The 26,645-nt window shown below is 41.0% G+C and overlaps 2 protein-coding genes across 3 annotated transcripts in view; one reads left to right on the top strand and one right to left on the bottom strand.

Moving 5' to 3' along the window:
* Positions 1–38: 38 nt before the first annotated feature.
* LOC134394232 (HAUS augmin-like complex subunit 6) lies at positions 39–26,645 on the bottom strand. The gene is made up of 5 exons (XM_063119496.1): positions 26,465–26,645; positions 3,886–4,170; positions 2,594–2,689; positions 1,563–1,641; positions 39–582 (listed from the first exon to the last, which is right to left on the bottom strand). The coding sequence occupies exons 1-5, from the start codon at positions 26,626–26,628 to the stop codon at positions 439–441; spliced, it is 768 nt and encodes a 255-aa protein (XP_062975566.1). The 5' UTR covers positions 26,629–26,645; the 3' UTR covers positions 39–438.
* The window catches only part of GATA1 (GATA binding protein 1), a 40,669-nt gene continuing 37,334 nt past the window's right edge, over positions 23,311–26,645 (top strand). For both annotated transcript variants that reach the window (XM_063119483.1, XM_063119484.1), the window contains exon 1: positions 23,311–23,509. The gene's annotated coding sequence lies outside the window, so the exon portion shown is untranslated. The remainder of the gene's footprint in view (positions 23,510–26,645) is intronic.

The following is a 26,645-nucleotide window of genomic DNA, read 5'->3' as shown; positions in this document are numbered from 1 at the left end:
CATCTGAGTCTTACTGTTATGCTAAAGGGATCCTCCTGTAGGTTGACCCATGCCAATTTGCTGCTTACATCAGTAGACAGCAGGATTCTTTAAACAGTGAATGGGAGCTGTCACCTAGTAGTAAGGCTAGATGCTTCATGAGGCCACACAGGACCAGGACAAAGTGGGGCATTTCTACTGACCAAGAAAATTTACTCTGCATGAAGATGAAGCTATAGCCATGCACATCTTCCCATGCAGCAGGAGAATGCTAGAAGCATTCTAAAACACACTCCTTTTTTTAAAAAAAGTGGGGGCTCTCCCTGCACGTCTTCATAGCCACTACAACTTACAGGGGTTCTGCATTTATGCGGCAAAATTCCTTAACAGCATAAACTCCTCCAAATTAGAGCATGTGCCATCCTGGAAGAGAAAACATTCCAAGAACAGCATCATACACTACGGCTTACCTGAAGAATCTGCTTTAATGTGATGCATTAAGACATATCTGGCAAAGTGGAACATTAAATGAATGAACGTAGGTCCACCAGGAGAAAGGAATAATGATGCAAAAACTGGAGGAAAGTTGTTTCCACATTCATCCTAGGAAAGTAAATGGATTACGAATACATTTGAAAAAGCGAACTTTTAGATTATTTTTAGTAATGCCTGCTTGTATTCCCCATAACCAGTACAACTGGCAAACAAAGCAGTGCCAAACAGCTTTGACCTCCTTGCTATGCCTGGCGTTACCACAACTGAGGGTTGCACAAGGTGAAGCAGCCACCCTAGTACCCACAGGGCATGATACCCCTTCCCCTCTGTGCCACGGAAGTGCCCTTCCACGTTACCTTTTTGCCATGGCAAAGACTAGCACTAGAGTAACAGCTTCTGTTGTGCTGGATCCCAATCAGCATGACTGCATGCTAGCAATAGGCGTTTTAACTCCAACCCCACATATTCCAAGCAGAGGATTATGCTCAACACCGTATTTTAAAAGGACCCAAATGAGAACGAAATAAAAGAGTATTAAGAGACAGTGGCCTGCTTCAGACAATATGCTAAACCATGCCGCTTAACCACAAAATGGTTAAGGGAATGCATTAACCTCAATGCATTCCCTCAACCGTTTTGTGGTTAAGCAGCATGGTTTAGCATGATGTCTGAAGCAGGCCATACTAATTTTCTGATCCTGGATGACAAGTTTTACTGGCCAGATACTTTGGGGCTGGTGGGCAGCCACACCACTCTTTAAGTAAATAACCAAGTTAAGGGACCAAACATATAAGAGAGGGGAGACCCTTCTCTCCTTCACACTGTTTTCTGGCTCTCCTCAATGTGTTTCTTCTGAATTCTCTTCTACTGTCATCTTGAATGACATGTGTTTTTCCTAGCTGTCTAATAGCTTGGGAAGGTAAAAAGGTACAGACAGAACAATCTATGAGCAGAAAATTCTCTCCCTCACTGTCAAGAAGGTCAGAGCACAAACTGTGAAGGTAATTTCCATAACCACCAAAGCACAGGCATACATCAACATGTAAGGGACAAACATGTGGACACCTTTCATTCTTACCAATACTTACTGAAATTCTTCTTAGCCATTCATAACATTGCTTCCTGAATTCAGAATCTGCCTTTTTATCTGGGGGAGGAAAACGAAATCTTTCCATTCCCAGGGAAAGGAAAGAAGAGAATTTCAACAAACATTTCAGGAAACAGACATATCCTCCTCAAAATTTAGCAATACAAAAGCTCTTGGTATTGTCTGAGCGCATCTGTACTAGCAAGTTATTGCATGTTTACTGTAAAGAACCTCAAAAGTGCTTCACACATGGTAGACTGACATATAGTTACAGTTGTAGTGATTTTGAGGCAGGTTTTGATAGTACTAAATGATAGCACACTGGTGCAATGTGCCTTTGAAGTCTCCAGAAACTTCAGCTGGTCCAAAATGCAGTATTAAGAATTTTGGTTGGTGCTTGCCCTTAGACACACATGATACCTATTTTACAACAGCTGCACTGATTTCCAGACCACTTGCAAACACAATTCAAGGTGCTGGTCATAACCTTTAAAGCACTGAATGGCTTGTGCCCAAGTCAGTCTCTCATCCCATATGAGGCTGCCCACTCTTTAGTATCTGCTGGAGGGACTTTTCTTCATGTCCCATCAGAAAAAGAGGCACAACTAGTCAAGAGCAACTAGTCAACAGCATCTAGAATCCAGGTAACACATTACAGAACTCCCTGTCATGGTTCCATAAACTAGTTGTGACATTTTTTGTTCAAGCAGGAACTTGATGTACCAGGAAAACAAGTTTTTAGTAGACCTATCTCTTCTTTTAAAAATCTGCTGCACCTATTCCTTGTATTAAGTTGCAATCTTATACACATTTTTCTGGGTACAATTCTCAGCGAAGATCTTGCAACTTATTTCCAAGTAGCAGAACACTGATGTGCAAGACCAACCCAGGTCCTTGCAACCACAACTTTTGGCTTTGCTAGCAAGACCAGCCAAAAGTTGTGTTATGTCAGTAAATAAATTTTAAAAAACCCTTTCGAAAGACCCATGTAATAAAAATTGTTTAATGCTATCAGTGAAAGATGACACTCACCTGAATATCTCATTACAACGTGATGGGTCCAATTTTGAAAACAAGAACCATGCAACAATATGAAATGCATCTCTGTTTGGTTTATCAGACATGTTCCTGTTAAAAAAAGATGGGAAGAGTAGCTATGAAATTATTTATTTATTTATTTCTTACATTTTTATACCACCCAATAGCCAAAGCTCTCTGGGCAGTTCATAAATGTCACTGTAAAAGAAATTCAGAATCCAAGCACAATACAAGGGAACCCATCACGACTGCCTCCTTTTCCACCTAGGAGTCCTGTAACAGCATCGTGATAAGTAGAAACTCATAATGTGTACATGCACCACACTTCTCCAAGCTTTGAGAAGCTCCAGGGGCACAGCGTTTAATTAGGTTTAGTTTCATTTGGAAGGAGGTCAATGAAGGCTTATTGGCATTTTGTAATATTTGCATTTATCTACAAATATGCAGGTTGAGCATTGGTGGAAGTTCAGCTCAAATATTCTGACAGCTAAAGCCCACAGCTCCCACATCAAATTTCTGTGGATACAGCCAGCAATCCAAAATACAAGTAGCTTACATACCCCCAAAATTCTTTCCCACTATCTGACTCAAGCTGCAGTTTCATTCTAAACACACAACTAGATTACCTCACACTAAGGCAAGGGGAGGGGGAAAGAAAAACTGCCCCCATCTCTGATCAGCACATTCTCCCAAATGTCTCATTTATTTATTTATTTATTTATTTATTACATTTATATCCCGCCTTGTTTCCCTCTCAGAAGGGGCCCGAGGCTGCTAACATAACCATCCTCATATCTCCATATTATCCTACATAAAGAAGCAACTGGCTAATTTTAGTTCCCATGGCAAAATACCACCTGTATTTCCCTGACAGAGGGCTGCACTAGGATGCCTCTGGCACATTTACTCAATTTTAAGCAGTCCTTTTGGCCATTAGACACACCTGTACAACAGTCCCCGTCCCCACGTTCACAACAGCAGTTCTTCTTAAAGAAATGGAGCAAGGGGAAGCATTTCACCTGTCCCTTTCACAAAAGTGTTCATGGTATATCAGCACCGACTTTGCAGACGGGAGCGACCACCCCACAGACAAAATGACTTCGTAACAGAAGAGTTCCCTGCAGCACCCACCCAAAAAGCTTCCGCCTCTGCGGGAAATAAGTTAATAAAAATACTAATACATTCCTTAAACCACTATTGATTTCCTAAAAGGGATGATCAGAGCGGGCAGAGAACTGACGGGCGGAACCCTGTCCACGAAGCGGCCACGCCCCTCTCTTACTCACACGCCCAGACGGAGGGGGGTGGGAATTTTTGCCGCGGCGGCGGCGGCTCCCGTGGGATCGAAGTCCAGCGCCAGAAGGTAGAACCAGAGATGCTCTTTCTCCCAGGCAGGAGGCGGACGCCGCGCGCTCATCTCCGCAGCGTAACCAGAGCAGCTCGGTGAAAGCCCTCGGTCCCCACGAGCAGCGGCTCGACTCAACGGCGAGCGGCTACGCCCCAGTGTCGGCGTCCCTCTCAGTCCGCCTGCCGCTCCTCTCACGTCCTTCTCGATGCAGCTTCGGTGAACACTGTTGCCGCCACACAGAAATAGAAGGGCAGGGAAGACGTCATAATAGAGCGAGGGGCGCATCCACCAATCAACAGTTAAAGGTGCAGGGGCTATAGTAGAGGGCCCAGATTTGAAAGAGGGCAGGGCAGGGCACCTGCAGCTTGATGAAGAGGAAATTTCAACAGCTTCTCCGTATATACAAAGGACCCCTGCTGAAATTCCCTTTTCAATGTAATGGTTAAAGATACAGGAGCCCTGGCCTCCTTTTCATATGGTCACCCTACTATCTGGGCAACCCCGGGAAGGCCGCATTTGGCCTCTGGGCCTAAGTTCTGGTCCACCAGAAATTGGTTATTGGTTCCCCAGTAGCTTGGCTGTGCCCTTTGAGCCTGTTCCTTTCTATCTGCTTGGACCCATGCCAGGGTTTATGAGGTCACTCTTCCAAACCATTTTCTGTCATTCTCTTAGCTCCACCTGGAGTGATTCAGGCCTTCTTCTCCCTCGTTTTCTTGACGGGGCTTGGGGGCAGCTCACTGTTGCCCATTTATCCTGGGGGGTGAAAACCCAGCTTTCCCCAGCCCAGTAACTCCAAAGCTGCCAGTTCTTCTTGAGCAGGGAAAACAAAAAAATGTGCAAGTTACACAAAAGCGTGTGGTTTTGATGATTTGATCTAAGAAGTCCATCATTTCTGACGCTTCAGAAGCAAGCTTCGTTGGACGGAAGCAGCAATAATTTATCTGAAGCCATCGGCATTCTGCAGGCTCAGCTGAGCCTAACTGCAAAAGAGGGGAACGTGAAACAAAAGGAAAGGGGGCATGAGGGGGGGGGGAGGAGGCAAAGGAATCTGTGGGGAGGGGAGGGCCTAGGACTGACTCAAATCTGCCCCAACCCCCATTAGAACCTCTTCCCAAGGCTCTATCTAAACTCTGAACATCTAAGGTCCTCATCCAGGTGCCTACTCTGAGGGAAGCTCGGAGGACAGCAACAAGAGAGAGGGCCTTTTCTGTGGTGGCCCCCCAATTGTGGAACAATCTCCCTGACGAGGCCCACCTGCACCGACATTGTTATCTTTTGAGGGGCCAGGTCAAGACTTTTCTCTTCTCCCAGTCATTTAGTAATATGTAATTAGCCTGGGTTTGGTTTTGCTTGTTTTTGTGGTTTTAAATTGTATGTTTTTGTTAAGTGTTTTTATCCTCTGTAAACTGCCCAGAGAGCCTCGGCTATGGGGCAGCATACAAATGTAATAAGTAAAATAATAATAGCGAACATTGGCTACAGTCAGGACCTCTGTGGCTGTTCCATGTGTATGCAGAGCTTCATATGTGCAGGAGCTCCATGCATCCAATTCTATATCGCAGGATTGTCTGTGCACACAAGAGGGGGTCCCCAGTGTGGTTGTGAAGCACAGCAAACACCCGGCGATGTGTGTATGTATGCCCACGCATCCTCCCCACGAAGTTCCATGCAGGCATTGGAGTCCCTGTGGTGTGTGCTCTAGTGTGCTGTGGGATTGTGGCCTTTCTCTTCTCAAGCACGAAGGCAAGAAGTATTTTTCCTCCTTAAGAAACATCCCGGATCCTAAGTGAGGCAGCCCAGTTGCTGCCGTGCAGAAAAAAAGAGCATATGATGATAGGCCCCACAGCCTTTTCCACCACCAGCACTGCCGCCTGGCCTCTGGAGATAACTTTATCTCGGCCTAGCCATCCTGCTGCATCATGGACTAGCTGCTTGTTTCTAGCCCAATGGGTGGGGCCTGAGGGCACCAGGCAGGCACAGGCCGGGCATTCCTGAACGGTTTCTCTTTCTTGCAGTCATTCATTGCAACTCTTCTCATGATTTTCTTTCGGTTGTTTTCAGCATCCACATGCTATTATCCAAAGGTCTTCTTCCTGGCCCGTCCCTCCATTTTCTGGTTGTTTCTGATGAGACTCTTGCACTGCCTCATTCACGGAATTTTAAGGCACTTGTCTTCTGTTTATACATTTCCTCTGTCTTTTTTTCTTTCCACAAATTAAAATAATTTTTTTTAAAGAAACAATGCTTTTTGATTGGTAACATTAGAAGCCATCTGTCTGGGATGGTTGACGGTGGTGCTGTTTTTTTCAAACATTTGTCATAATAAAAGACAGGAGAAGCTGTGACCTTAACAGGCCCCAAATGAACAGAAACAACGTTAGTTGTGGCCACGTCAGTTCCACAGAAGGAAGGAGAGCTGAGCAAGTGGAGCAGTGGCCCTCATCCGGTTTTACTTGTCCTTATCACGCTTGTTTCGTGGACCTTCATGGAGATGTTAACAGGTGACCTGTCCTTATCCGAGAAAGCCAGTGTGGCCCAGTGTCTAGCCGCAGGCAGTGCTGAACTAGATGGCTTCACGGCCACTATAAGGCAGCTCCTGGTGTTCCTAATCAACATCTCAACAAGCCAGATGTCTGCGAAAATAAAGCAATGTTCCTGATGCAGTCGAAGGCCATCAAGGAGAGGGCAAAGCGGGTTTCCCCAGGCATGGAGTCCTACAGCCAAGTGGCAGCGCCCAGAAGGCCCTTCTCATCTCCTGCATGCCAACCAATTTCACCTCAGATGTTGACGGGATGTGGAGGAGAGCGTAGTCTCCAGCACACCTTCAACAGGAAGCGGACATGAAGACCAATGAGCCCCCACTTCCGGTCTGAACAGGGCTGATTCAAAGGCAGTTCTTCTGTCTCTTCTGGAAGATTAGGTTGTGACTATGGAGGGCAGCTTGAGGAATAAAGGAGGACAACTAGAATTCTGGTTATTGTTTTTAAAAATACATACATGGCATTTCCTCATATTGTCAGGGGAGTTTACAAGGAAAAAAAAAGCAATTTAAGTATGAAAGCAATAAAGTAAAAGGCCACCAAATCATAAAAACCACATAAAACAGTCAGCAAGAATGAAATGGTGTCTTAAAAGCACAGGAGAATAAATAGGTCTTTGTTTGACCCCAAATGGACAATCAAGTAGGTGTCAGGCAGACCTCTCTGGGGAAGATATTCCACAACTGGGGTGCCACCATTGAGAAGGCCGTCTCTGTGACAGTCAGCAGCCTCACTTAAGGTGGTGCAGGCGGGGGGGGGGGGGCAGAGCTTGGCAGCCATGGAGCTGGTAAGAGTTTCTTAGAGTTCTCACCGGCTATGCCGGAAAAGTCAATTATCTCTTTTAAAAAGGGCATAAATCTTAAATGAGCATGTTGGAAAAAGATTATAAATACTATCTGTTGGTGTTGTTGACATTTGCGAAGTGGAAATGAGATAAGAAGTGTGAAAATTGATGCGGTCTTGGCTGTGGGACAGCGGATTGGAAAGTGAAAGTGAGCTGTCTGTGTGCCGGGACTGTGAAAGCTGCTTGTTATACTAATGAGATTTTACAGCGAATGTTGACTTGATTATGGTGAATCTCATTCTTTATTTGAGAAGAATAAGTTGTTAATCACCGGAATTACAATAAGATAAAAGCACCCGGGCAGGATTGATAGACTGTGTTGACTAGATAAAAATAGCCCGGACAAGGAGGAGAGCCGTGACGTTAAGAAACAGATTTATGCCCTATGTCGAGTACAAAGAAAAAAATTAAAGCCGAATGTGCAAAAGTATTTTGGTCAAGGAAAAAACCCAGTAACCACAACCTCCCACGCCTGGAGAACTTGGCTTCGGAAGAAGTGCAGGGAGAGACAGAGAAAGCAGCGGCAGATTTTAAAATGGTGGAAGGTGGCAAGGCACCAGTTGGCAAGGAGCTAGCCACCATGGCTGAAATTAAAAGCTTTATATTAGAAAACAATGAAAGTATCTTCAAGAAAATAGATCAACAGGCAGACAGATCAGATAAGCGATTGGCTGTGCTGGCTGAAAAAATTGCCCAGAATGTTAAAAGTATAAAAGAATTGGAAGCAGGAGCAAATTTGATGGAGAAGAGACAGGACCTTTTGGAAGAAACCTCTAATGTGCAATTCCAGGACCATGAATTAAGGCTGATCCAATTAGAAGACCAGAATCGTCGTTCATCGATACGCGTTAAACATCTTATTCAAGCACCAGGAGAAAACTTAAGACATATAATCCTGCAATGGTTCAAAGATTTGATGCCTGATTTGGAAATAGAGGACAGCGATTTCGACAGAATTCATAGAGGGGGGGGGGGCAAAATTATAAAGGAGCTAGTAGAGACATTCTGGTGAAATTTGGCAATTATTATAAGAAAGAGCAAGTTATGAAGAAATTGAGATCCATGGCCCTGCTACAATATAAGGGTAAACCAGTGCAAATTTACAACGATCTTTCTCAGCACACACTTAATTGGAGACGCAGTGTCAAGCAGATAACGGAAATACTAGTGAAAAAAACAATCAAATATGCATGGGGTTATCCTGTATTTTTAAGATTTACATATGGTGGGGGGGAACACAGAGTTATTATTATTATTATTATTATTATTTATTTATTTATTTATTTATATAGCACCATCAATGTACATGGTGCTGTACAGAGTAAAACAGTAAATAGCAAGACTCTGCCGCATAGGCTTACATTCTAATAAAATCATAATGAAACAATAAGGAGGGGAAGAGAATGCAAACAGGCACAGGGTAGGGTAAGCAGGCACAGGGTAGGGTAAAACTAACAGTATAAAGTCTGCACAACATCAAGTTTTAAAAGCTTTAGGAAAAAGAAAAGTTTTTAGTTGAGCTTTAAAAGCTGCGATTGAACTTGTAGTTCTCAAATGTTCTGGAAGAGCATTCCAGGCGTAAGGGGCAGCAGTAACCTCTTTGGATCAGGGTAAAGAGCTGCTGAAGAGCTTGGGTCTGTATGATGATGCAACTTTGGCTGGAACAGGCGGGGGGAGTGAGGCTGGGGCATCTGGGATATAATAGAACTGATAAATGCATTATGAGATAATTGTTGATGGAATTGTTAAAGTATAGAGACCTTGCCGGCCAGGCGAAGCGCTGCCTCCCCCCTCCCCCCCTAAGTAGATGGCCGGAGTGATAGACTTGCGAGGATATGGGGGGGGAAGAGGTGGGGGGGGAAGGGGGGGAGCGGGTTGGAGTAAGGGAACTGAGGGTGTGTTTTTTATTACGGTGTTTGTGTTTTTATGTATGTGAATTTGAGTTACAGAGCACAAGGGATCGAAAGAGGCATCAAAAGGGTGATTACGGATAAAAGAATAAAAGTATCAACACTCAATGTTAAAGGTTTGGGGGCAGTCGTGAAAAGGAGGAGAATAGAACAAATATTAAATAAAGAAGGATCTGACATAATTATGTTGCAAGAAACACATCACGGCTTCGATAATGTAAATCAGATAAGAACAAAGTGGTCAGTTTATTATGAAAAGTCATTGGGGACTTCAAAAAAAATGGTGTGGCCACTTTGATCTCAAAAAAAAGTGGATTTACATTAGAAACTATAAAAAAGGATGACAATGGTAGATTCCTTATGATAAAAGGTCAAATGGAAGGTAAAGTATATACATTAGTTAATGTTTATGCCCCAAATGAGAGACATAGAGAGTTTTTTATAAAATTATTTAAAGAAATAGAAGAATTCAAGGAGGGGTATGTTATCTTAGCTGGGGATTTTAATATGGTTATGGACAATAGATGGGACAGGTCAAACCCCACTAACGTTGAAAAGAGAAATAATCTCACTATACTGAATAAATTAGTAAAAGAAAATGACTATGTGGATTGTTGGTGTTTACTTAATGGGGCTAAGCCTGGGTTCTCATATTACTCCCCAGTTCATCATACATACTCCAGGATAGATCATATATTTGTTTCAAAAGACCTTACAACTAAGATTTGTAAAATGGAAATGGGGGTATCACGCATTGTTAAGTTTAGAATTTACAGTTAAGAAGAATTACAAAAAAGCGTATAGGTGGAAAATGAACACAAAAATATTGAAATATAATAAAGTGGTAGAAAAAATTCAGAGGGAATTGTCAGAGTCCTGGGAAATTAATGAAAAGGGAGGAACAGCAGGGTCAGTGGTTTGGGACACCATGAAGGCTGTAGCAAGAGGAATTTGTATTAGAGAAATGTGTAACTTAAGAAGACAACAGTATGCAGAGTAGGAGAAGTTAGAGATAGAGATTAGGAGTTTGGAAGAAGAATATTGGCAAGGTAAAAACAAATACAAATTAATAGAAATACAAGCTAAGAAAAAACAATTAGAAAATTTAAATTTAGAGGAAGTCCAGAAAAATTTAATATATATGAAAAGGGAGTATTTTGAAAATAGCAATAAAAATTCTAGATTGCTTGCCAGACTCACACAAAAGGAAAAAGCGAGAAATATTATTATTATTATTATTATTATTATTATTATTATTATTATTAATTTATATAGCACCATCAATGTACATGGTGCTGTACAGATAACACAGTAAATAGCAGGACCCTGCCGCGTAGGCTTACAATCTAATAAGTTGTAGTAAACAATAAAGAGGGAAGGAGAATGCGAACAGGCACAGGGAAGTGTAAACAGGCACCGGGTAGGGTGAAGCTAAACAGTATAGAGTTAGAACCAACTCAATATTTGAAGGCTATAGGGAAAAGAAAAGTTTTTAGCTGAGTTTTAAAAGCAGTGATTGAGTTTGTAGTTCTCAAGTGTTCTGGAAGAGCGTTCCAGGCGTAAGGGGCAGCAGAAGAAAAAGGACGAAGCTGAGTAAGGGAAGTGGAGGTCCTTGGGCAGGCGAGAAGCATGGCATCAGAGGAGCGGAGAGCACAAGCGGGGCGATAGTGTGAGATGAGAGAGGAGAGATAGGCAGGAGCTAGACCGTGAAGAGCTTTGAAGGTCAGCAGGAGAAGTTTATATTGGATTCTGGAGTGAGTTGGAAGCCAATGAAGAGATTTCAGAAGTGGAGTGACATGGTCAGAGCGGCGGGCCAAGAAGATGATCTTAGCGGCAAAGTGGTGGACAGAGACCAGCGGACTGATGTGAGACGAAGGAAGGCCAGAGAGAAGAAGGTTGCAGTAGTCCAACCGAGAGATAACCAGTGCATGAACGAGAGTCTTGGCAGAAGAGACAGACAAAAATGGTTGAATCCTGGCAATATTATACAGGAAGAAACGACAGGATTTAGCTACTGCCTCAATGTGAGGAGTAAAGGAGAGCGAGGAGTCAAATATAAAATGGGATAGGAGCATTGAAGGATAATCAAGGGAATTATTGTCATTCAATGAAGGATAAAATAAAAAAAAATTCAAAAATTTTATCAGGAATTATATAAGGGTAAAGATATTCAAAAAAAGAAGGTGGAGGATTATATAGGAAGGTATATAAAGAAGGGAATAAAAATAGAACATAAAGAGCTAATGGAGAAGGTAATAACTCAAAGAGAAGTTGAAGATGTAATTGATAATCTGAAAGTGGGTAAATCACCGGGAGCAGATGGCTTAGGATTATAAGGTCTTTAAAGGGTTTTTAGTTCCGAAATTACTGAAACTTTATAACGCTATATTACAAGGAGAGAAGATACCAGAATCATGGGAACATTCATTGATAATATTAATTCCAAAACCAGATAAAGACTTAACTATCCCCGACTCATATAGACCTATCTCATTAATAAATCAAGATGCTAAAAAAATTTCATCTATTTTGGCGAAACGGTTAAATAAATTTATATCTGAATATATAGGAGAAGACCAATGTGGATTTGTGGCGGGGAGGCAGATGCATAGTTTAGTGAGAAGAGTTTTAAATGCAATACATATGATAAAAAAATCTAAGATCAAGGCAGGAATTTTAGCATTGGATATCTTCAAGGATTTTGATTGTGTGAGCTGGCAGGCATTAAAGATTATTCTAGATAAAATGGGATTTGGAAATAAATTTAAAATCATAATAGAACAGTTATATTCCCAAAATACAGCTGTAGTGGTGGTAAACGACGGACTCACCGATAAGATACGACTAGCCAGAGGTACAAGACAAGGATGTCCGCTCTCGCCAGTCCTGTTTGTAATGGTTATGGAAGTATTGGCGAATGCATTAAGGGATGACGGAGGGATAGAAGGAATTGGAGAGGTAAGGGAAATAAAATTGAATATGTTTGCAGATGATACCCTATTGACTATTAAGAATCCAATAAGAAAAATAGAATTAAACAACAATTGAGAGAATTTGAAGAGGCTACTGGAAGAATAAATTGGTCCAAATCAGAGATGATTTTGTTTAATTATACTAAGAAGGAAGAAAAGGAATGGGAATGAAAAGGAATAGAAATGAGAGTTAAGGAACAGATTAGATATTTGGGAATTAAAATTACAAAAAACTTAGATAATTTAGAAAAGGAGAATTTAACGAGGTTAAAAAAGGTTTTAGCAAAATTGGAAAAATATAAAAGATTAAATTTATCCTGGTTTGGAAGGATAGCGCTAATAAAAATGAAGATTTTAGCAAAGATTAATTTTGTGTTTAGGATGTTACCAATAAAAATTTCAGAATCAGAGATAAAAAGTTGGCAAAATATTATAAACAAATATTGTAACGGAGATAAGAAAGCAAGGGTAAATAAGAGTAAATGGTATTTAAGCCAAAAAAAGGGAGGACTGGGTCTCCCAAATATAAAATTATAGTATGTAGCAAATAGGTTAAGACACATTGTAGAAGCAATTATAGGAATAGGAGATTTAGATTGGATGGAGGATAAAACTACAGGTAATGTAGAGATGAGTTTGGAAAATGTTTTTTTTTAAGGAAGGAGGGAGAAAATGGGTGGAAAGTATAGATAATCCACTCCTGAGGTCTCAATGGGAAATTTGGAGTAAATGTAAAGGGGAGCTGCTTCTGAGCAACTCTCCTTTGTCACCAGTAATAATGTTAAAGAATTTCCCGGAGGAACTGAAGGGTAGATTAAGTAAAATATTAAAAGAGAAAAATAAAATGAAATTAAAGGATTGGTTAAGAGAAATAAATACAAGAGAAGATATGGAAGAGCTTTTAAAGGAGAACAAATTAACTTGGTTAGAGTATAGGCAATTAGAACAGTGGAATAAAAAGTGGATTAGAGAAAATAGAATTTGTAGAGAAATGACGAAGTTTGAGGAATTAATAGTTAAAAGGGAAAAATGTAAGGGAGGAAGTTTAGCATTAAAAGGGTTAATGAGTGAAATATATAAAATATTGCTAGAGGAAGGGCTAATGGATAGTGCAGGAAAATTGGTATGGGAGATAGACTTGAAGATACAAATAGGACGACAGAGCTGGGAGGGACTTTGGAAACAAAGAGTGTTGAGAAGTATGTCAGTGAGAATAAAAGAGAATTATTTTAAAATTTTGTGGAGGTGGTACCTAACCCCGATTAGATTGAATAAGATAAATAATCAGCATTCAGCAAACTGTTGGAGAGGATGTGGGGAAAAAGGAACGTATTTACATATGTGGTGGGAATGCAAATATGTACAAAGATTATGGAAGATGGTGTTTTTGGAAATTGAAGAAATAGTGGGAATGAAGATAGAACAAACACCAAAAATTGCATTACTGTCACTATATGAAGATTTAAAATGTGGAAAAGAAATTAAAGAATTAATATCGAGTTTGCTGACTGCAGCACGATTGATGGTAGCTAGGAACTGGAAGATTCAAGGGGAATATTCTATTGAAGAATGGTACAAAGAAGTATGGGATATAGCTATTAATGATAAATTGACTTGTAATATTAAGTGGAGGAAAGGTATAACTAAAATAAACGAGTTTGAAGGAATTTGGAAACAGTTCCTAATATTTGTGTTTTCTAAGGGAAGTGGGAAACCACCAGCAGAAGACAGTATGAGATTTTGGAAGCAGGAATAGATCCCGGGGTGGTGGGTGCACTTATATGTTAAGAATGATTATGATTATGTTATGATATGTTATGTTATAGTTAATATCTAATCAATATATATCTATTCAACATTGATTCAACATGTATGTAGTATGTTGTTGTTGTTGTTGTTTCTTTATTGTAATGGTGTATGTTTATGTGGAAAAGCAATAAAAAAAATAATAAAAAAATAAGATGGTATGGGCACCTTCCATTGCAGATCCTCATATACCAGTAGGTACATATGAAGACCAATGGTGTTTCAAGTACTTCTGTTCTAGTCACTGCATTTTCTTTAAGAAAGTACCACCCCCTTTCAAACTCAACTTCCATTAACCTCTCTATAAAAGTGTGGCTAGGCTAGATTTGGGTCTCAGGCCCATTGAACACAAATCTACATAAAATCTGCACCTGCTAATTTATAGCGATGTATACAAATTTAGAAAAAATTATGAGGATTTATTTGAATTTCACAGGACGGAATGCCCTTCCCCCCCCCCACACACTTTAAAAATGACATCTGTTTTCCCAAAATGCCTTTAAAATATTTCTTTTGAATTTCCATGAAATTGAAGAAATAGTGGGAATGAAAATAGAACAAACACCAAAAATGGCATTACTGTCACTATTTGAAGACTTAAAATGTGGAAAAGAAATTAAAGAGTTGATATCGAGTTTGCTGACTGCAGCACGATTGATGGTAGCTAGGAACTGGAAGATTCAGGGGGAATATTCTATTGAAGAATGGTATAGAGAAGTTTGGGATATAGCTATTAATGATAAATTGACTTGTAATATTAAGTGGAGGAAAGGTATAACTAAAATAAATGAGTTTGAAGGAATTTGGAAACAGTTCCTAATATTTGTGTTTTCTAAGGGAAGTGGGAAACCGCCAGCGGAAGAAAGCATGAGATTTTGGAAGCAGGAATAGATCCCGAGGTGGTGGGTGCACTTATATGTTAAGGATGCTTATATTGTATGATATGATAGGTTATAGATAATATTTACTCATATATATGTCTTCAACATTTACTCAAAATGTATGTAGTATGTTGTGTTGTTGTTTCTTTTTTGTAAGATGTTTATTTTGTGTTTTAAAAAAAAAAATTAAAAAAAAAATTCCATGATAATGCCTCATTTGTCTCATTGAGTTCAAGAAGAGGTTCCTTCCTATCGCTCTCCCCCTCTCCACCCCACATATATAAATTCCTTTGGTGCATCAGAGGCAATAAACACAGTATTTGATTTTACACCCAATTACATGTTCTTCTCAATGCCACCAAACATGTTTTTTTTTGCTCATGCTTAATGTCTGAATGATATCCATACATGGGAAAAGGAAGGATTTTTTTTCTGAATCAGATTGGCTAGAGACACAGTTTTATTCGGGGTGTGGGGGGGGGTTGGTCCTTTTCTGCAGAATGTAGCTTGACTCACTAGCATGAGTCATCTGAATGTGATGACTTGATTTGTGAGGGGCTTGCATCATTTGTGGTCAAATTAGGTGGTCTTTTGGTCCTTTCTGACTCATGAGCAAGTAGGATTATGTAGCTTTGAGGCAGGAGACAATCTGAGATTATCATAGACCATGAATCCTCACTGTGTCGAAGAGGAGTGGTCTTTCTTGGATCTCTACATGCCAGCATGGGAGAAATGATTGCTTGATATGCCAAAAAGAGCATGGCTACAGCATTACTCTTTGTAATCTGCCCAGAGAACATTAATTATGGGGTAGGTTAGAAATGTAACCAACAAATCACTTCAAATAAATAAATAAGTAAGAAGCACCCTTTCTTTTCTCTAAGTGCAGAATTTGGATTCTGGAGAACTTCAGATTTCATTTTTTGTAATGGGCCCTTTATATGCTTTGAAGAGTCACTTTGCCTGGTGAGCCCAGGTTTCTCCTCCTTCCCTTCAAAGCCCTCCATGGCTCCCCCACCCCATAGCTCTCTGTCCTTGTTTCACAATACATGCCTGTCTATGATCTTTGCCCCAGCAGCCTCAGCCGTCTGAATGTCTCCAGCTTCCGTAAAAGGCTGTGCCCTTTCGCCATTGCTGCCCTTTATGCTTGGCGCTCCCACTCAGAATCCCTGCATGATGCCAGCTTGCGTACTTCAGAGCCTTCCTCAAAGCCCATCTTGTCTGCAAAGGCTTTGGCACCAGTTCCCAGTTCCCATGCCCTAGCACAGATAAGCCTCGAACACCGGGTGTAACTGAAGCAATTGCATCTTGCATCCACTTCCCTGCCCTTCCTCTGTTGTTTGCCCTTGACCCGTGTCAGATTTCAGAGTGTAAGCCTCTTTGGGCCCGGACCTGTCATCTTGAACTCTGTAAAGCACCATGCACACTGATGGCACACAGAAGAAAGAAAGATTTGAACACATGGCTGATCCAGTAAAACAGCCTCCCCCAACCTGGCACTCTCCAACTGTGTTGGGACTACATCTCCCATCCCCAGTCAGACACACTGGCTGGGGATGATGGGAGTTGTGGTCAGCTACCGCTGGTGGGCACCAGATTATGGAAGACTGCATTAGAAGGCAATGTTGTATGTCTTAACTGAAGTAACTACTTGCACTGTGACTGAGGGCAAGCAGGGGCCTCGATCCCCTCTTTTTGCCCTCCGAATCCACTGCGGGGTGGATTAACTATGGTTCACCCTCCTCTACCCATGTAATTCTGGAGATTGTGGAGCCCCACCAGACCAAATGGGGAAGCAAAGCTACCGATCAAAGTTGTTGTGTTGTACTCAGCCCGGGCTTGCTGGGGCTTTTCTCATTATCTGGCCCCAGAGATAAGGCAGTTTTCAGAGAATTGGCTGACAATTTCACTTGAATTTTACATCCTCTGACCCCCACCACTACCACCACACACACACACACACACACACACACACACACACACACTTGTTTTTACTTACTACTAACAAGGATGCTGCTGGAAATGTTTGCCTTTATACTGAATTTATAAATCTATTTATAAATAAATAAGTCTGCTACAAGATAGCTTCCACAAACATACATATTTATGCATGTGTATATTCACACAACGTCAACAGCAATAGGGGTGTTGTTTTTTAAAAAGAAAAAATATCTTAGGTTTCTGGCCATCATGGTTATGGAAGATTTAAAATGTGTTCCACCCTCAAGGGGCAGAGTTTTATAGGCATAGTTTTGTAGCGCCTTCCCTATCAACCTATTTAATGCCGAACGGTTATGAGAATATATTGATAGTAACACTAGCTTTGTTAGGCCAACCGAAAGATCACAAAAACTTTGCAAGCTTTTGAGATCTCCAGATCTCTTCATCAGGCAAGAGAATGCTGAGATCTCAAAAGCTTGCACATTTGTGGCGGACTTTTTGTCGGCCTAAAACTGGTATTACATAAATCTGGTTTTGGAATTTTCTCGTGGTCAGCACAACTACCTTTGCTTATTGTTAAGTAAGTGGCTCTTGAAATACTTGAGGAAGCGGGAAGGCATAGCAATTAAAATTAAAAAGGATAAAAGGAGTGAGAAGATGATTTGGAGTCATTCTACAGTGTATGCTCAAAAGGCTTCCTAGCAAGTATATCTGTATCATACATATGTTCATTGTCACATCCACACTTACATGTGAAGTAACTCTAAATCTGAGGACTAGACGCTTGACTCCTGGCCCTATCCCTTAGCTGATGTGAGGCCAGGTGGTTGGGCTGAGATCTGGATGCATCCTTCACCTGACTGATGACTAGCAAAAGCTCCCAACAGTCACCAGGACATTCACTCACTTACATGCACTCACCCACCCACCCATGTATGCAATGAATGCTTTCCAGCTCTGCCCTGTCACCCGGAGCCCAAACCGTCAGCTTTGACATCTGATAAGGCCTTATCAGAGCTGTGCAGCTCTGCTTGCTCAGAACTGCTGTCTGCAGCTTCAGCACCACCCTGAGACCAGCGCTGCGGGAAGCGGCACGATGCACAGCTTGAGTAATCCGAGGGGGCGGCAGGAGGGAGAGACTACTAGACTCCTCGGCAGCCGGGGCAGAAACGAGGCAAAATTGGACCGGTGGCGCTACTGGCAGCTTAAATGGCTTAACACAGCCTTTCCCAACGCTGGTGCCCTCCAGATGTTTGGGACAGCAACTTCCAGCATTCTTGGCCATGGCTGGGGCTGAGAGGAGTTGAACTCCAAAACATCTGGAGGGCACCACATTGGGGAAGGCCATGGTAAAGCTTCAGGATCTCTGTACAACTGCAGATTAAATCCTAGTTATTTTGAGTTCTTTGGGGCAGGATTTGGGAACAGAGACCACATAAGCAGGTTGAAATAGCAAGGGATTCTGGCACTTCTCTGTAATTCAATGCTGATAGGCTATGACCATCCTTGGTCAGTTTGCTTTCCAGGTAATCCACTTGCCAGCAATGTTTGGTTCTGCCCTTTCATTCTGTGACTCTCCCGAAATTGGCATCAGGTTGCTTCCCACCCACCCCCACCCCAACTTGGCCCTGTAAATAGTCGCACCTCTGCAAAAACTTTCTTTGATGTTAAGGAACTATGGAGATCTTGCTTTTCAGCCCATCTGTTGATTTCAGTGCTGGCTCTGGTCAGTTTCATTTGCTGCATTGTAGTGCCTGAGCTGATAATGTAACTAGAGCTCTATTAAATGGAAGGCTTCAATGGCCATTATTTATTTAAAATATTTATATACCCCTCCCCATCCAACAATTTTCAGAGTGGTGAACAACAAATAGAATAAAAGAATAAAAACACCATAATTAAAATACAATTTTTAAAAGAACAAGGTCCTGGTAAAACCCCATTACTGGTAAACCGCAGCTGGTCATTCACGGAAAGCTTCCTAAAACAGCAATGTTTTCAGGAGGTGCCAGAAGCAATATAATATCAGAGGCTGCCTGACCATCAAAGGTGGGGAATTTCATAGGAAAGGGGCCACTACATTGAAGGCTCTTCTCCTGGTGGACTCCAATAGGACCATGGGCCCATGTGGAAACACCTGGAACATGGCCTCAAGCTACAAGAGAAACAGGTCAAATTGTCAGAATGGATATGAATAAATATGGACCCTCTTGCAGTATTACTAAACAGACAACCATCTATCAACTTCCTGTAAAGTGGTTTATTATGATCTTGTCGGTAGAGGTAATAAAGTTGCAATTGAACTCAGTGGGTCTTACTTTTCAGCATAGACATGAATAGCCTTGTAAGATTATCTCAGCTAAGTATTGGAAGCCTGTCTCAAGCCCATTCATGAACAAACGCCCAGTTAAGGCGTTGGAAATCACCGAAATGGATAAACCAACTGAGAAGAAACGGATTTGCCACATCAGTGTCATTATTAACTCAATCATCTCTTTCTATAGTATTCTGATATCTGCACCATAACTTTATATCACTAGATAGACATTTGGATTTTTTAAAAAATGTTTTGAAGAGTTTAATAAAAGTGTGTGTGTGTGTGTGAGAGAGAGAGAGAGAGAGAGGGAGAGAGAGAGAGAGAGAGAGAGAGAGAGAGAGAGAGAGAGAGAGAGAGGGAGGCAGAGGTCTCCAGGGTTTCAGACTGAAGGCTTTCCCAGTCCTAACTGGAGATGCTGGGAATTGAACCTGGGGCCTTCTGCATGCAACACTGAGCTGTGCTCTCCCCTACGGTGGGAGTGGGCAGATTTCAGGCTAGCAGAATATACTTTGTTTATTTTATTTATTTATTTATTTATTTATTTATTTATTTATTTATTTATTTTATTACATTTTTATACCGCCCAATAGCCGAAGCTCTCTGGGCAGTTCACAAAAATTAAAACCCATGAAGAACATAATAAAACAACCAACAATCTAAAAACACAAATACAAAATACAGTATAAAAAGCACAACCAGGATAAAACCACACAGCAGAAGTTGATATAAGATTAAAATACAGAATTAAAACAGTAAAATTTAAATGTAAGTTAAAATTAGTTGTTAAAATACTGAGAGAATAAAAAGGTCTTCAGCTGGCGACGAAAGGAATACAGTGTAGGCGCCAGGCGGACCTCTCTGGGGAGCTCGTTCCACAGCCGGGGTGCCACAGCGGAGAAAGCCCTCCTCCTAGCAGCCACCTCCCTAACTTCCTTTGGCAGGGGCTCACAGAGTTTTATACTAGAACTTTGAAATCCAGCAACTAGAGCCTGATGCAAAAGACATAGACACTTAAAATTAAAGAATTCTGAGCCTACCCTGTGCCTGCTTACCCTACCCTGTACCTGTTTGCATTCTCTTCCTCTCCTTATTGTTTTACAAGGATTTTATTAGATTGTAAGCCTATGCGGCAGAGTCTTGCTATTTACTGTTTTACTCTGTACAGCACCATGTACATTGATGGTGCTATATAAATAATAATAATAATAATAATAATAATAATAATAATAATAATAACTGAATAGAGTTCATAATTCACTCCTGGGTATCCCAACCTTTCTTCATTTAAGTAGTATAATTGTGTGAATGTGCAGGGTGGGAGGGATAATTTTGTTGCTGGCAGAAATCCTTGCTAATATCACCAAACGATCCACCAGTGGATCCACTTCTGATTGCCACTGCCCTAAGGTACTTGTTGTGTCTCTGCTTGAATCATGGCTCTGAGCTGGCTTCTTTCCAATCAGAACAGTGATTCACACAGAAATACAAGCGCAGGTATGTAATTCTCTTACCCACTCTGGGATTCAAATTGGGCAGGGGGTGGGTGGGTGTTGACCCCATGAGACTCGGTTGCTTTGCATTCTTGCTGCATTGCGCACAAAGCTGAACACTTCTTTGTTTCTGCAGGCTTTTGCTGTTATCCTTTGGATAAATAATTTTCTGCCGGAGGCTTTTGTTTTATCTGTGAAACCTGGATCTGTGTTTTGACACTGCTACTTTATTGTATTTTATGATTCTTTTTTTAACTGCTGTTCGCAAGTGCGAAGAGGGTGGCATATAAATCTTTATATAAATAAATAAAAAAATAATTTCAATTTGGGCCTGGGGAGTGCCTTTGGCTATAAGAAGTTTGGGAAATGCTTATTTAAGGGTGTTTGAACTGAATACAGGACTCAGATTTTTTATTTATTTATTTATTTATTACATTTTTATACCGCCCAATAGCCAAAGCTCTCTGGACATCAGGTTAGGTTTGGGCGGTTGGGGGAAGGTCTCCTGGGATATTTCCCCCTAATTTTATCCTTTGCATGTGAACTCCTGAAAGCCCCAATCTGACAAATAAGCACAGCGTTCCAGCTTTTGGGAAATGTGGCCTCCTAGAAAAAGCATCGCAGGTTTGAGGGCCTTTGTGCAAATGATAATGATCATAATGATAATAATGAACATGTATTGTCCTAAACGAAAATAAAATTGAATTGCACACAGGGCAATTCCTTTACTTTGCAATAATAGCCTGTCCTGCACTGGCTTCTAAACTAAGGTTTTGCCAGGAAACTGGTCATAATGGTTCCTAGTGGTATTTACCAAATAGCTAGAGCTCAAACATACCCATCAAGATTTATTATGTGGACAGGAAATTAGGGCTGGAGGACAGGTGAGAAGCAGCGCACTGGCATTTTGAGCCTATGCACGTACATTTACATGGGCCTGCGCTCATGTCAAGATGCATCGAGCCTTCAGAGATTTAACTCCTAGAGGGGTGAAGAATGGCAACGCTGAAAGCTAAACCCTAAAAGACAGTGACAACATTTCCCTGAAAGACAAGCTAAGGATAATGGTTTATCAGGGACAGAGACCAGACAATTGGAGTTTGCAGCACATTTGGGAAGCGAAAGCAGCCGTCCTGCCTCCCCACTATTGGACATCAAAGTGCACTACTGTGTTATAAATATTATAGACATATCCACAGTTGCAAATAAGTAAGAGACGTATCCTTGTTTTCTGCCCTGCCCCAGGGCAAACTATTCTTTTGAGTACCCATATGCAGTAGAGCAAGTACGTAAACAAGTAGTGGTAAGGATTTTTCAGTCCCAGCCCCTGTACACAACCTTCTGCAATCTGTCCACAACGACAGTAGTAGGGTGACCATACGGAAAGGAGGCAGGTCTCATGGTAAAGCTGCAGGAGCTATACTAGAGTGACCAGATACAAAAGAAGGCAAGGCTCCTGCACCTTTTGTGATAAAGAGGGAATTTCACAAGGTGCTGCATGTATAAAAATGACACCTGTTGAAATTCCCTTTTCTATATAACTGTTAAAGATGCAGGAGCCCTCTCCTCCTTTCCATAGGGTCACCTTAGACAGCAGTAATATGATGTCTGCTGGCATCAGGGGGGAAACAGTGCAATTATGTTCCAAACCCCACGGAAGCCTGTGCAAAAGGTTTCTTGTGCTTGTGGACCTAACTAGCAAGAGATTTATTATTATTATTATTATTATTATTATTATTATTATTATTATTATTATTATTATTATTATTCCGCCCCATAGCCAAAGCTTTCTGGGCAGTTTACAAAGATTAAAACATTAAAAATCAATATACAAAATTTAAAACCATAAAACCATACAAATAGGCAACATACAAAAGACAATATCCCTTTAAAAAAACTTTGAACTCTCAGCCAGACTTAAAGATAGATTAAAAGCTCATTTGAAAACTTTTCTTTTTTCTAAAGCTTTTAGAACTTGATTCTGATCTTACTTTTACACTGCTAGTTTTATTGTCCCTTCCATTTCTTAAAGTTTTATTATGATTTTATTAGAAAGTAAGCCTATGTGGCAGGGTGTTGCTATTTTATTATTTTACTATGTACAGCACCATGTACATTGATGGTGTTTTAGAAATAATAATAATAATAATAATAATAATAATAATAATAATAATAATAATAATAATTTGTGGTCAATTAAAATTCAACAAATTTTGCAACTGGGATTGCAAAAGATACATTGCTGACTTCCTACTCATGTGTGTGCATGTGTGTGTGTGTGTGTGTGTTAACATTTGCACAAGCCTAGGCCACAAATTCTCCCCTTCGTTTGGGATGAGATCTAGGGTTTTGACTTCCCTGCCTTTCATCAACCTAATAAACACAGCTTCCTTTCCAGACCTTGATGCAAACTCCAGAATGTAAGGTTCTCTCTCTCTCGTTCTCATTCCACACACTAGAGCTTATTCCTTGAATTGTTTCCAATAGGAGAGTCTTAACTTCATTGGATTCACATAGGGGCTATATGAATTTCGCCCCCCATTCCCTCTCCCTGCTCTTCATTCTTCTTGCCAGTCCCCTTCGGAGGAGGCGGAGACATCACTTGGGTGGTTGCTGTGTCATTTTTTTAATTTTTTCTTTTGGGGCCATCAGTCCCCTCCTTGTTTGTTTTCTCTCTCTCTCTCTCTCTCTCTGCCATCAATGCAGCCTGGAAAGTTGTAGGCGGACTCGGTTGAGACAGATCAACAGACCGAAGTGGGAACACTTTCTCCAGTGTCAACACAGCCCTTTCCCCAAGTTAACTAGGGCTCCGTGGATCGAGATACATTCAAAAAGTTGCCAAGCCTTGTGCTCAACATCAGGTCAGTTTGATCGGATGCACGACCGAAAATCCAGTTGATTGGAGCTTATAACCATTGACTTGTATTTGGGCAAGGGGCATAGGGGATCATGGCCAGGAGGAGGTCAGCATCACAACAGAAATGGGATGGGAAAGGGCAGGTAGGAAAATGGTGGTTGGATAGAGAGAAATGTTGAAAATGAGAGGGACTGGTGTTTGTCTAACTGACAGTTACATATTATTCTGCTCTGGATGGCATTCACTGCCAGTGTTGCTGGGGCTGGTTATTGTTCCTTATGTGGGAAATGCATTCTGCACATGGACAGAGGTTCCCTCATTTTAGCAGGAACCTCTACCCTTATTCAATTGAAGGCTGAACTTTGGCACTGAAAATAGGTTCCGAATTTTTTCACGCTGGTGGACTTTTGGCTGCTATGAGTGGTGTAGCTAGACACATTGCAATAGGTGGATGCCCTGTCTACCTTCTCTCTCTTCAGATGGTAAAGGATGGTAGATATGGCAGTGTATGGCCCAAATGCATTGGGAATGGCCGAATAGTTTGACAATGTCAAACGTGAAGCGATCAGAACAGAACAAGGTACTAACAGGACAAGCTCAAATTTTGAGTCACATCAAAATCTGATTATCTTTCCATAGACTGGTGTTTGTTTGTTTGTTTTTAATGTCTCTTAATAGATTGATGTTGTTTTAAAAGTTGCATATCACCTTAGAGGAACTTTGGGACCAAAAGCCAGTTCATAAATATTTTAATAAAATAAAATAACAGTGATAACTGAGAAACAGGATTCAATAGATTCAGAGATGAATTGATAGTTAATCTTGGTCAATTTCTAAGTCCTATTAGATAGCAAATCAAGGTTTTAGATATGGAGAATAACAAAACCAAGAGAAGTATCTATAATTTACAGATACTTACAGGATTATCAAAGCTGGTTCCCAGTGAATTCCCTGGGACTTGCTTCTAAGTAAATAGATACAGGACTGGACAAAATGAGATAGGGTTTTGAGTTCTATTATTTGCATTGATGCCAGAGAGTAAAAAACAACAACATAGGGGCAATTATGCAGTTCCTTGCACCAATGTCAGGCAGTGCAAAATTCTACACTTCCTAATGGTTCTTATAGAGAAAGAATGAAGTGAATTAGAAGAACACAACCAGATAAACAAGTATGATGAAACCAAGGGGTCTAGAAAGCATCAGGGTGGGTTAAGGAGTCTGGACAGAGTAAATGAGAAGTGAAAAGTGGGAGAAGTGGCAGCCTTTTAAGAAAGGAAGAAGTATGCCTGTAAGAACAGGATGGCAAAGGGAGTGCATTGTCTGGAAAGGAAGGAAAAGCAGATGAGAACTGGTGGAGACATTGGACTGGCAGATCAAACAACAGAAAGAATTCATAATGCAGAGAATGGAAGGAAGGCACACGGCAATTCTTAAACGTCTAGAAAGGCATAGCCTGAAATGGAGGACAGGGATCAACAGCGACAGAACACTAGCAAACCGTTATGCCGTAGAGGGAATTCATTTCACTTATATTCACTGCAGAAATTCAGAACAAAATGATGGGAGGTTCAGACAAACACTTCAACGCAGAGTCATAGTCTTCACATGATGACACTAAAAAACATGTTTAATCCTGTCTTGCACCACAATTATGTGTTCTATGCATCCGTTTTAAAATGTAATCTAGCCGATGGAGGTTTTCCAGACCCATTAGGGACTAATTAAAGCAAAACCATCAGGCAGCGATCTTATGTGCAGTTACTTGGGCGGATGTCACACTCAACTTAGTTCTTCCACATAAATATACACAAGGTTTGGCTGTTAAGCTTCCAGTGGAATAATGCCCCGAGAATTACAAATGGGAATGGAACAGTGCGATTTGATGGAAGAGGCCTTACATGTGGCGAACCTGGATTCTAATCCTGGCTGAAATACAAGCTTTGCCTCAGTTCCTCATCTGTAAAATGACCATCCCGATTCTAAACTCATGGACCTGTAAGCAAGTACTGTTGATTCCAATGGGATTTCTTCCCATGCAAGAATCACGGATGGGAAAGTCCATGTATATTTTTTTGCATTTATTTGCCAACTAGGGCTAGCATTTCATGCATCTGATAAAATGGATTAGGTTGTACCACAATAAATTTGATAGTCCATATAGTGCCGCAAAAGTATGTTGTTTGAGCATTTATATAGCACATGATAGGGCTCAAAGTTCTTTTCCTTATGTATTTATTTATTTAAAATTATTTTTGGGCCAGTTATAAGGATAAAACCCTCTCAAGGTGGCGTTTTACAACATAAAAAGCATATTAAAATATAAAAATAAGCAATAAATATACAATAAAATACTATTAAAAACACATTATGTCAATAAAACCTGAAGCCCACAGATTATGGGAAAGCCAGAGAAAGCAGGTGAATCTTCAGGGCCTTCCTGAGCACCTGCAAAGAAGGGGCCTGACAAACCTCTTCCAGGTAGGTCAGCAGAATTCCCATTTTACAAATTGGGGCGAGGGACGGGGAGATTGAGGCTGAGAGAGAGTGGCTTGCCTAAGGCCACCTTGTGAGTTGATGGCAGAGGCGACATTTGAATTGGGGACTTCCCAGCTCACACTCTTTGCAGTGACACTACACCAAATATGGAAATGTTGCTGCACACACATGAGCTTCAGGGAAGGAAAGGGCTATACTTGTAAACAGAATTCTGCAAAAGTAAGGAACCACAAATGTGAAATTGATGGAGAAAGCAGCTACATAAGCAGCATGGGTTAAAAAAAAAGCATGACAAAATAATAGTAAGGTGAGAAACGGAACCATTGAAAAGAAAATGGATGGATGGATGGATGGATGGATGGATGATTGGGCAGTAAGGACGAAGGCATAGGTAGGCGGAGAAGATCTATTCTGACAGAAAAACAGGAGTGGAACATAGTGAAGGAAAACATAATACACACCTATTTCTTTCCTTCTCCATATAACCTCTTTCCCACTCATTTCTCATCCCAGCAGCTAATGCATCTGAGTCTTGTTTAACTCCTGTCTTGAGAAGGACCCACATGACATGTACTGACATTGGGGCAGGAATATGGGGTCCAGGAAACAGGGGAGTCAGTTGCATTTTCCAAGCCTATCTCT

Source organism: Elgaria multicarinata, chromosome 3 (assembly GCF_023053635.1).
Source record: "Elgaria multicarinata webbii isolate HBS135686 ecotype San Diego chromosome 3, rElgMul1.1.pri, whole genome shotgun sequence".
Taxonomy (NCBI): domain Eukaryota; kingdom Metazoa; phylum Chordata; class Lepidosauria; order Squamata; family Anguidae; genus Elgaria; species Elgaria multicarinata.
Note: the sequence above shows the minus strand (reverse complement) of the source record. Positions and strands in the feature narration are given on the sequence as shown.

Coding starts and splice junctions, on each gene's coding strand:
- LOC134394232 (XM_063119496.1), bottom strand. CDS start 26,628: ATGCAACTGACTCCCCTGTTTCCTGGACCCCATATTCCTGCCCCAATG. Junction 2,690..3,885: donor ACCCCCCTCCGTCTGGGCGT/GTGAGTAAGAGA, acceptor TTTTTTTAACAG/GAACATGTCTGATAAACCAA. Junction 583..1,562: donor AATGGCTAAGAAGAATTTCA/GTAAGTATTGGT, acceptor TTACTTTCCTAG/GATGAATGTGGAAACAACTT.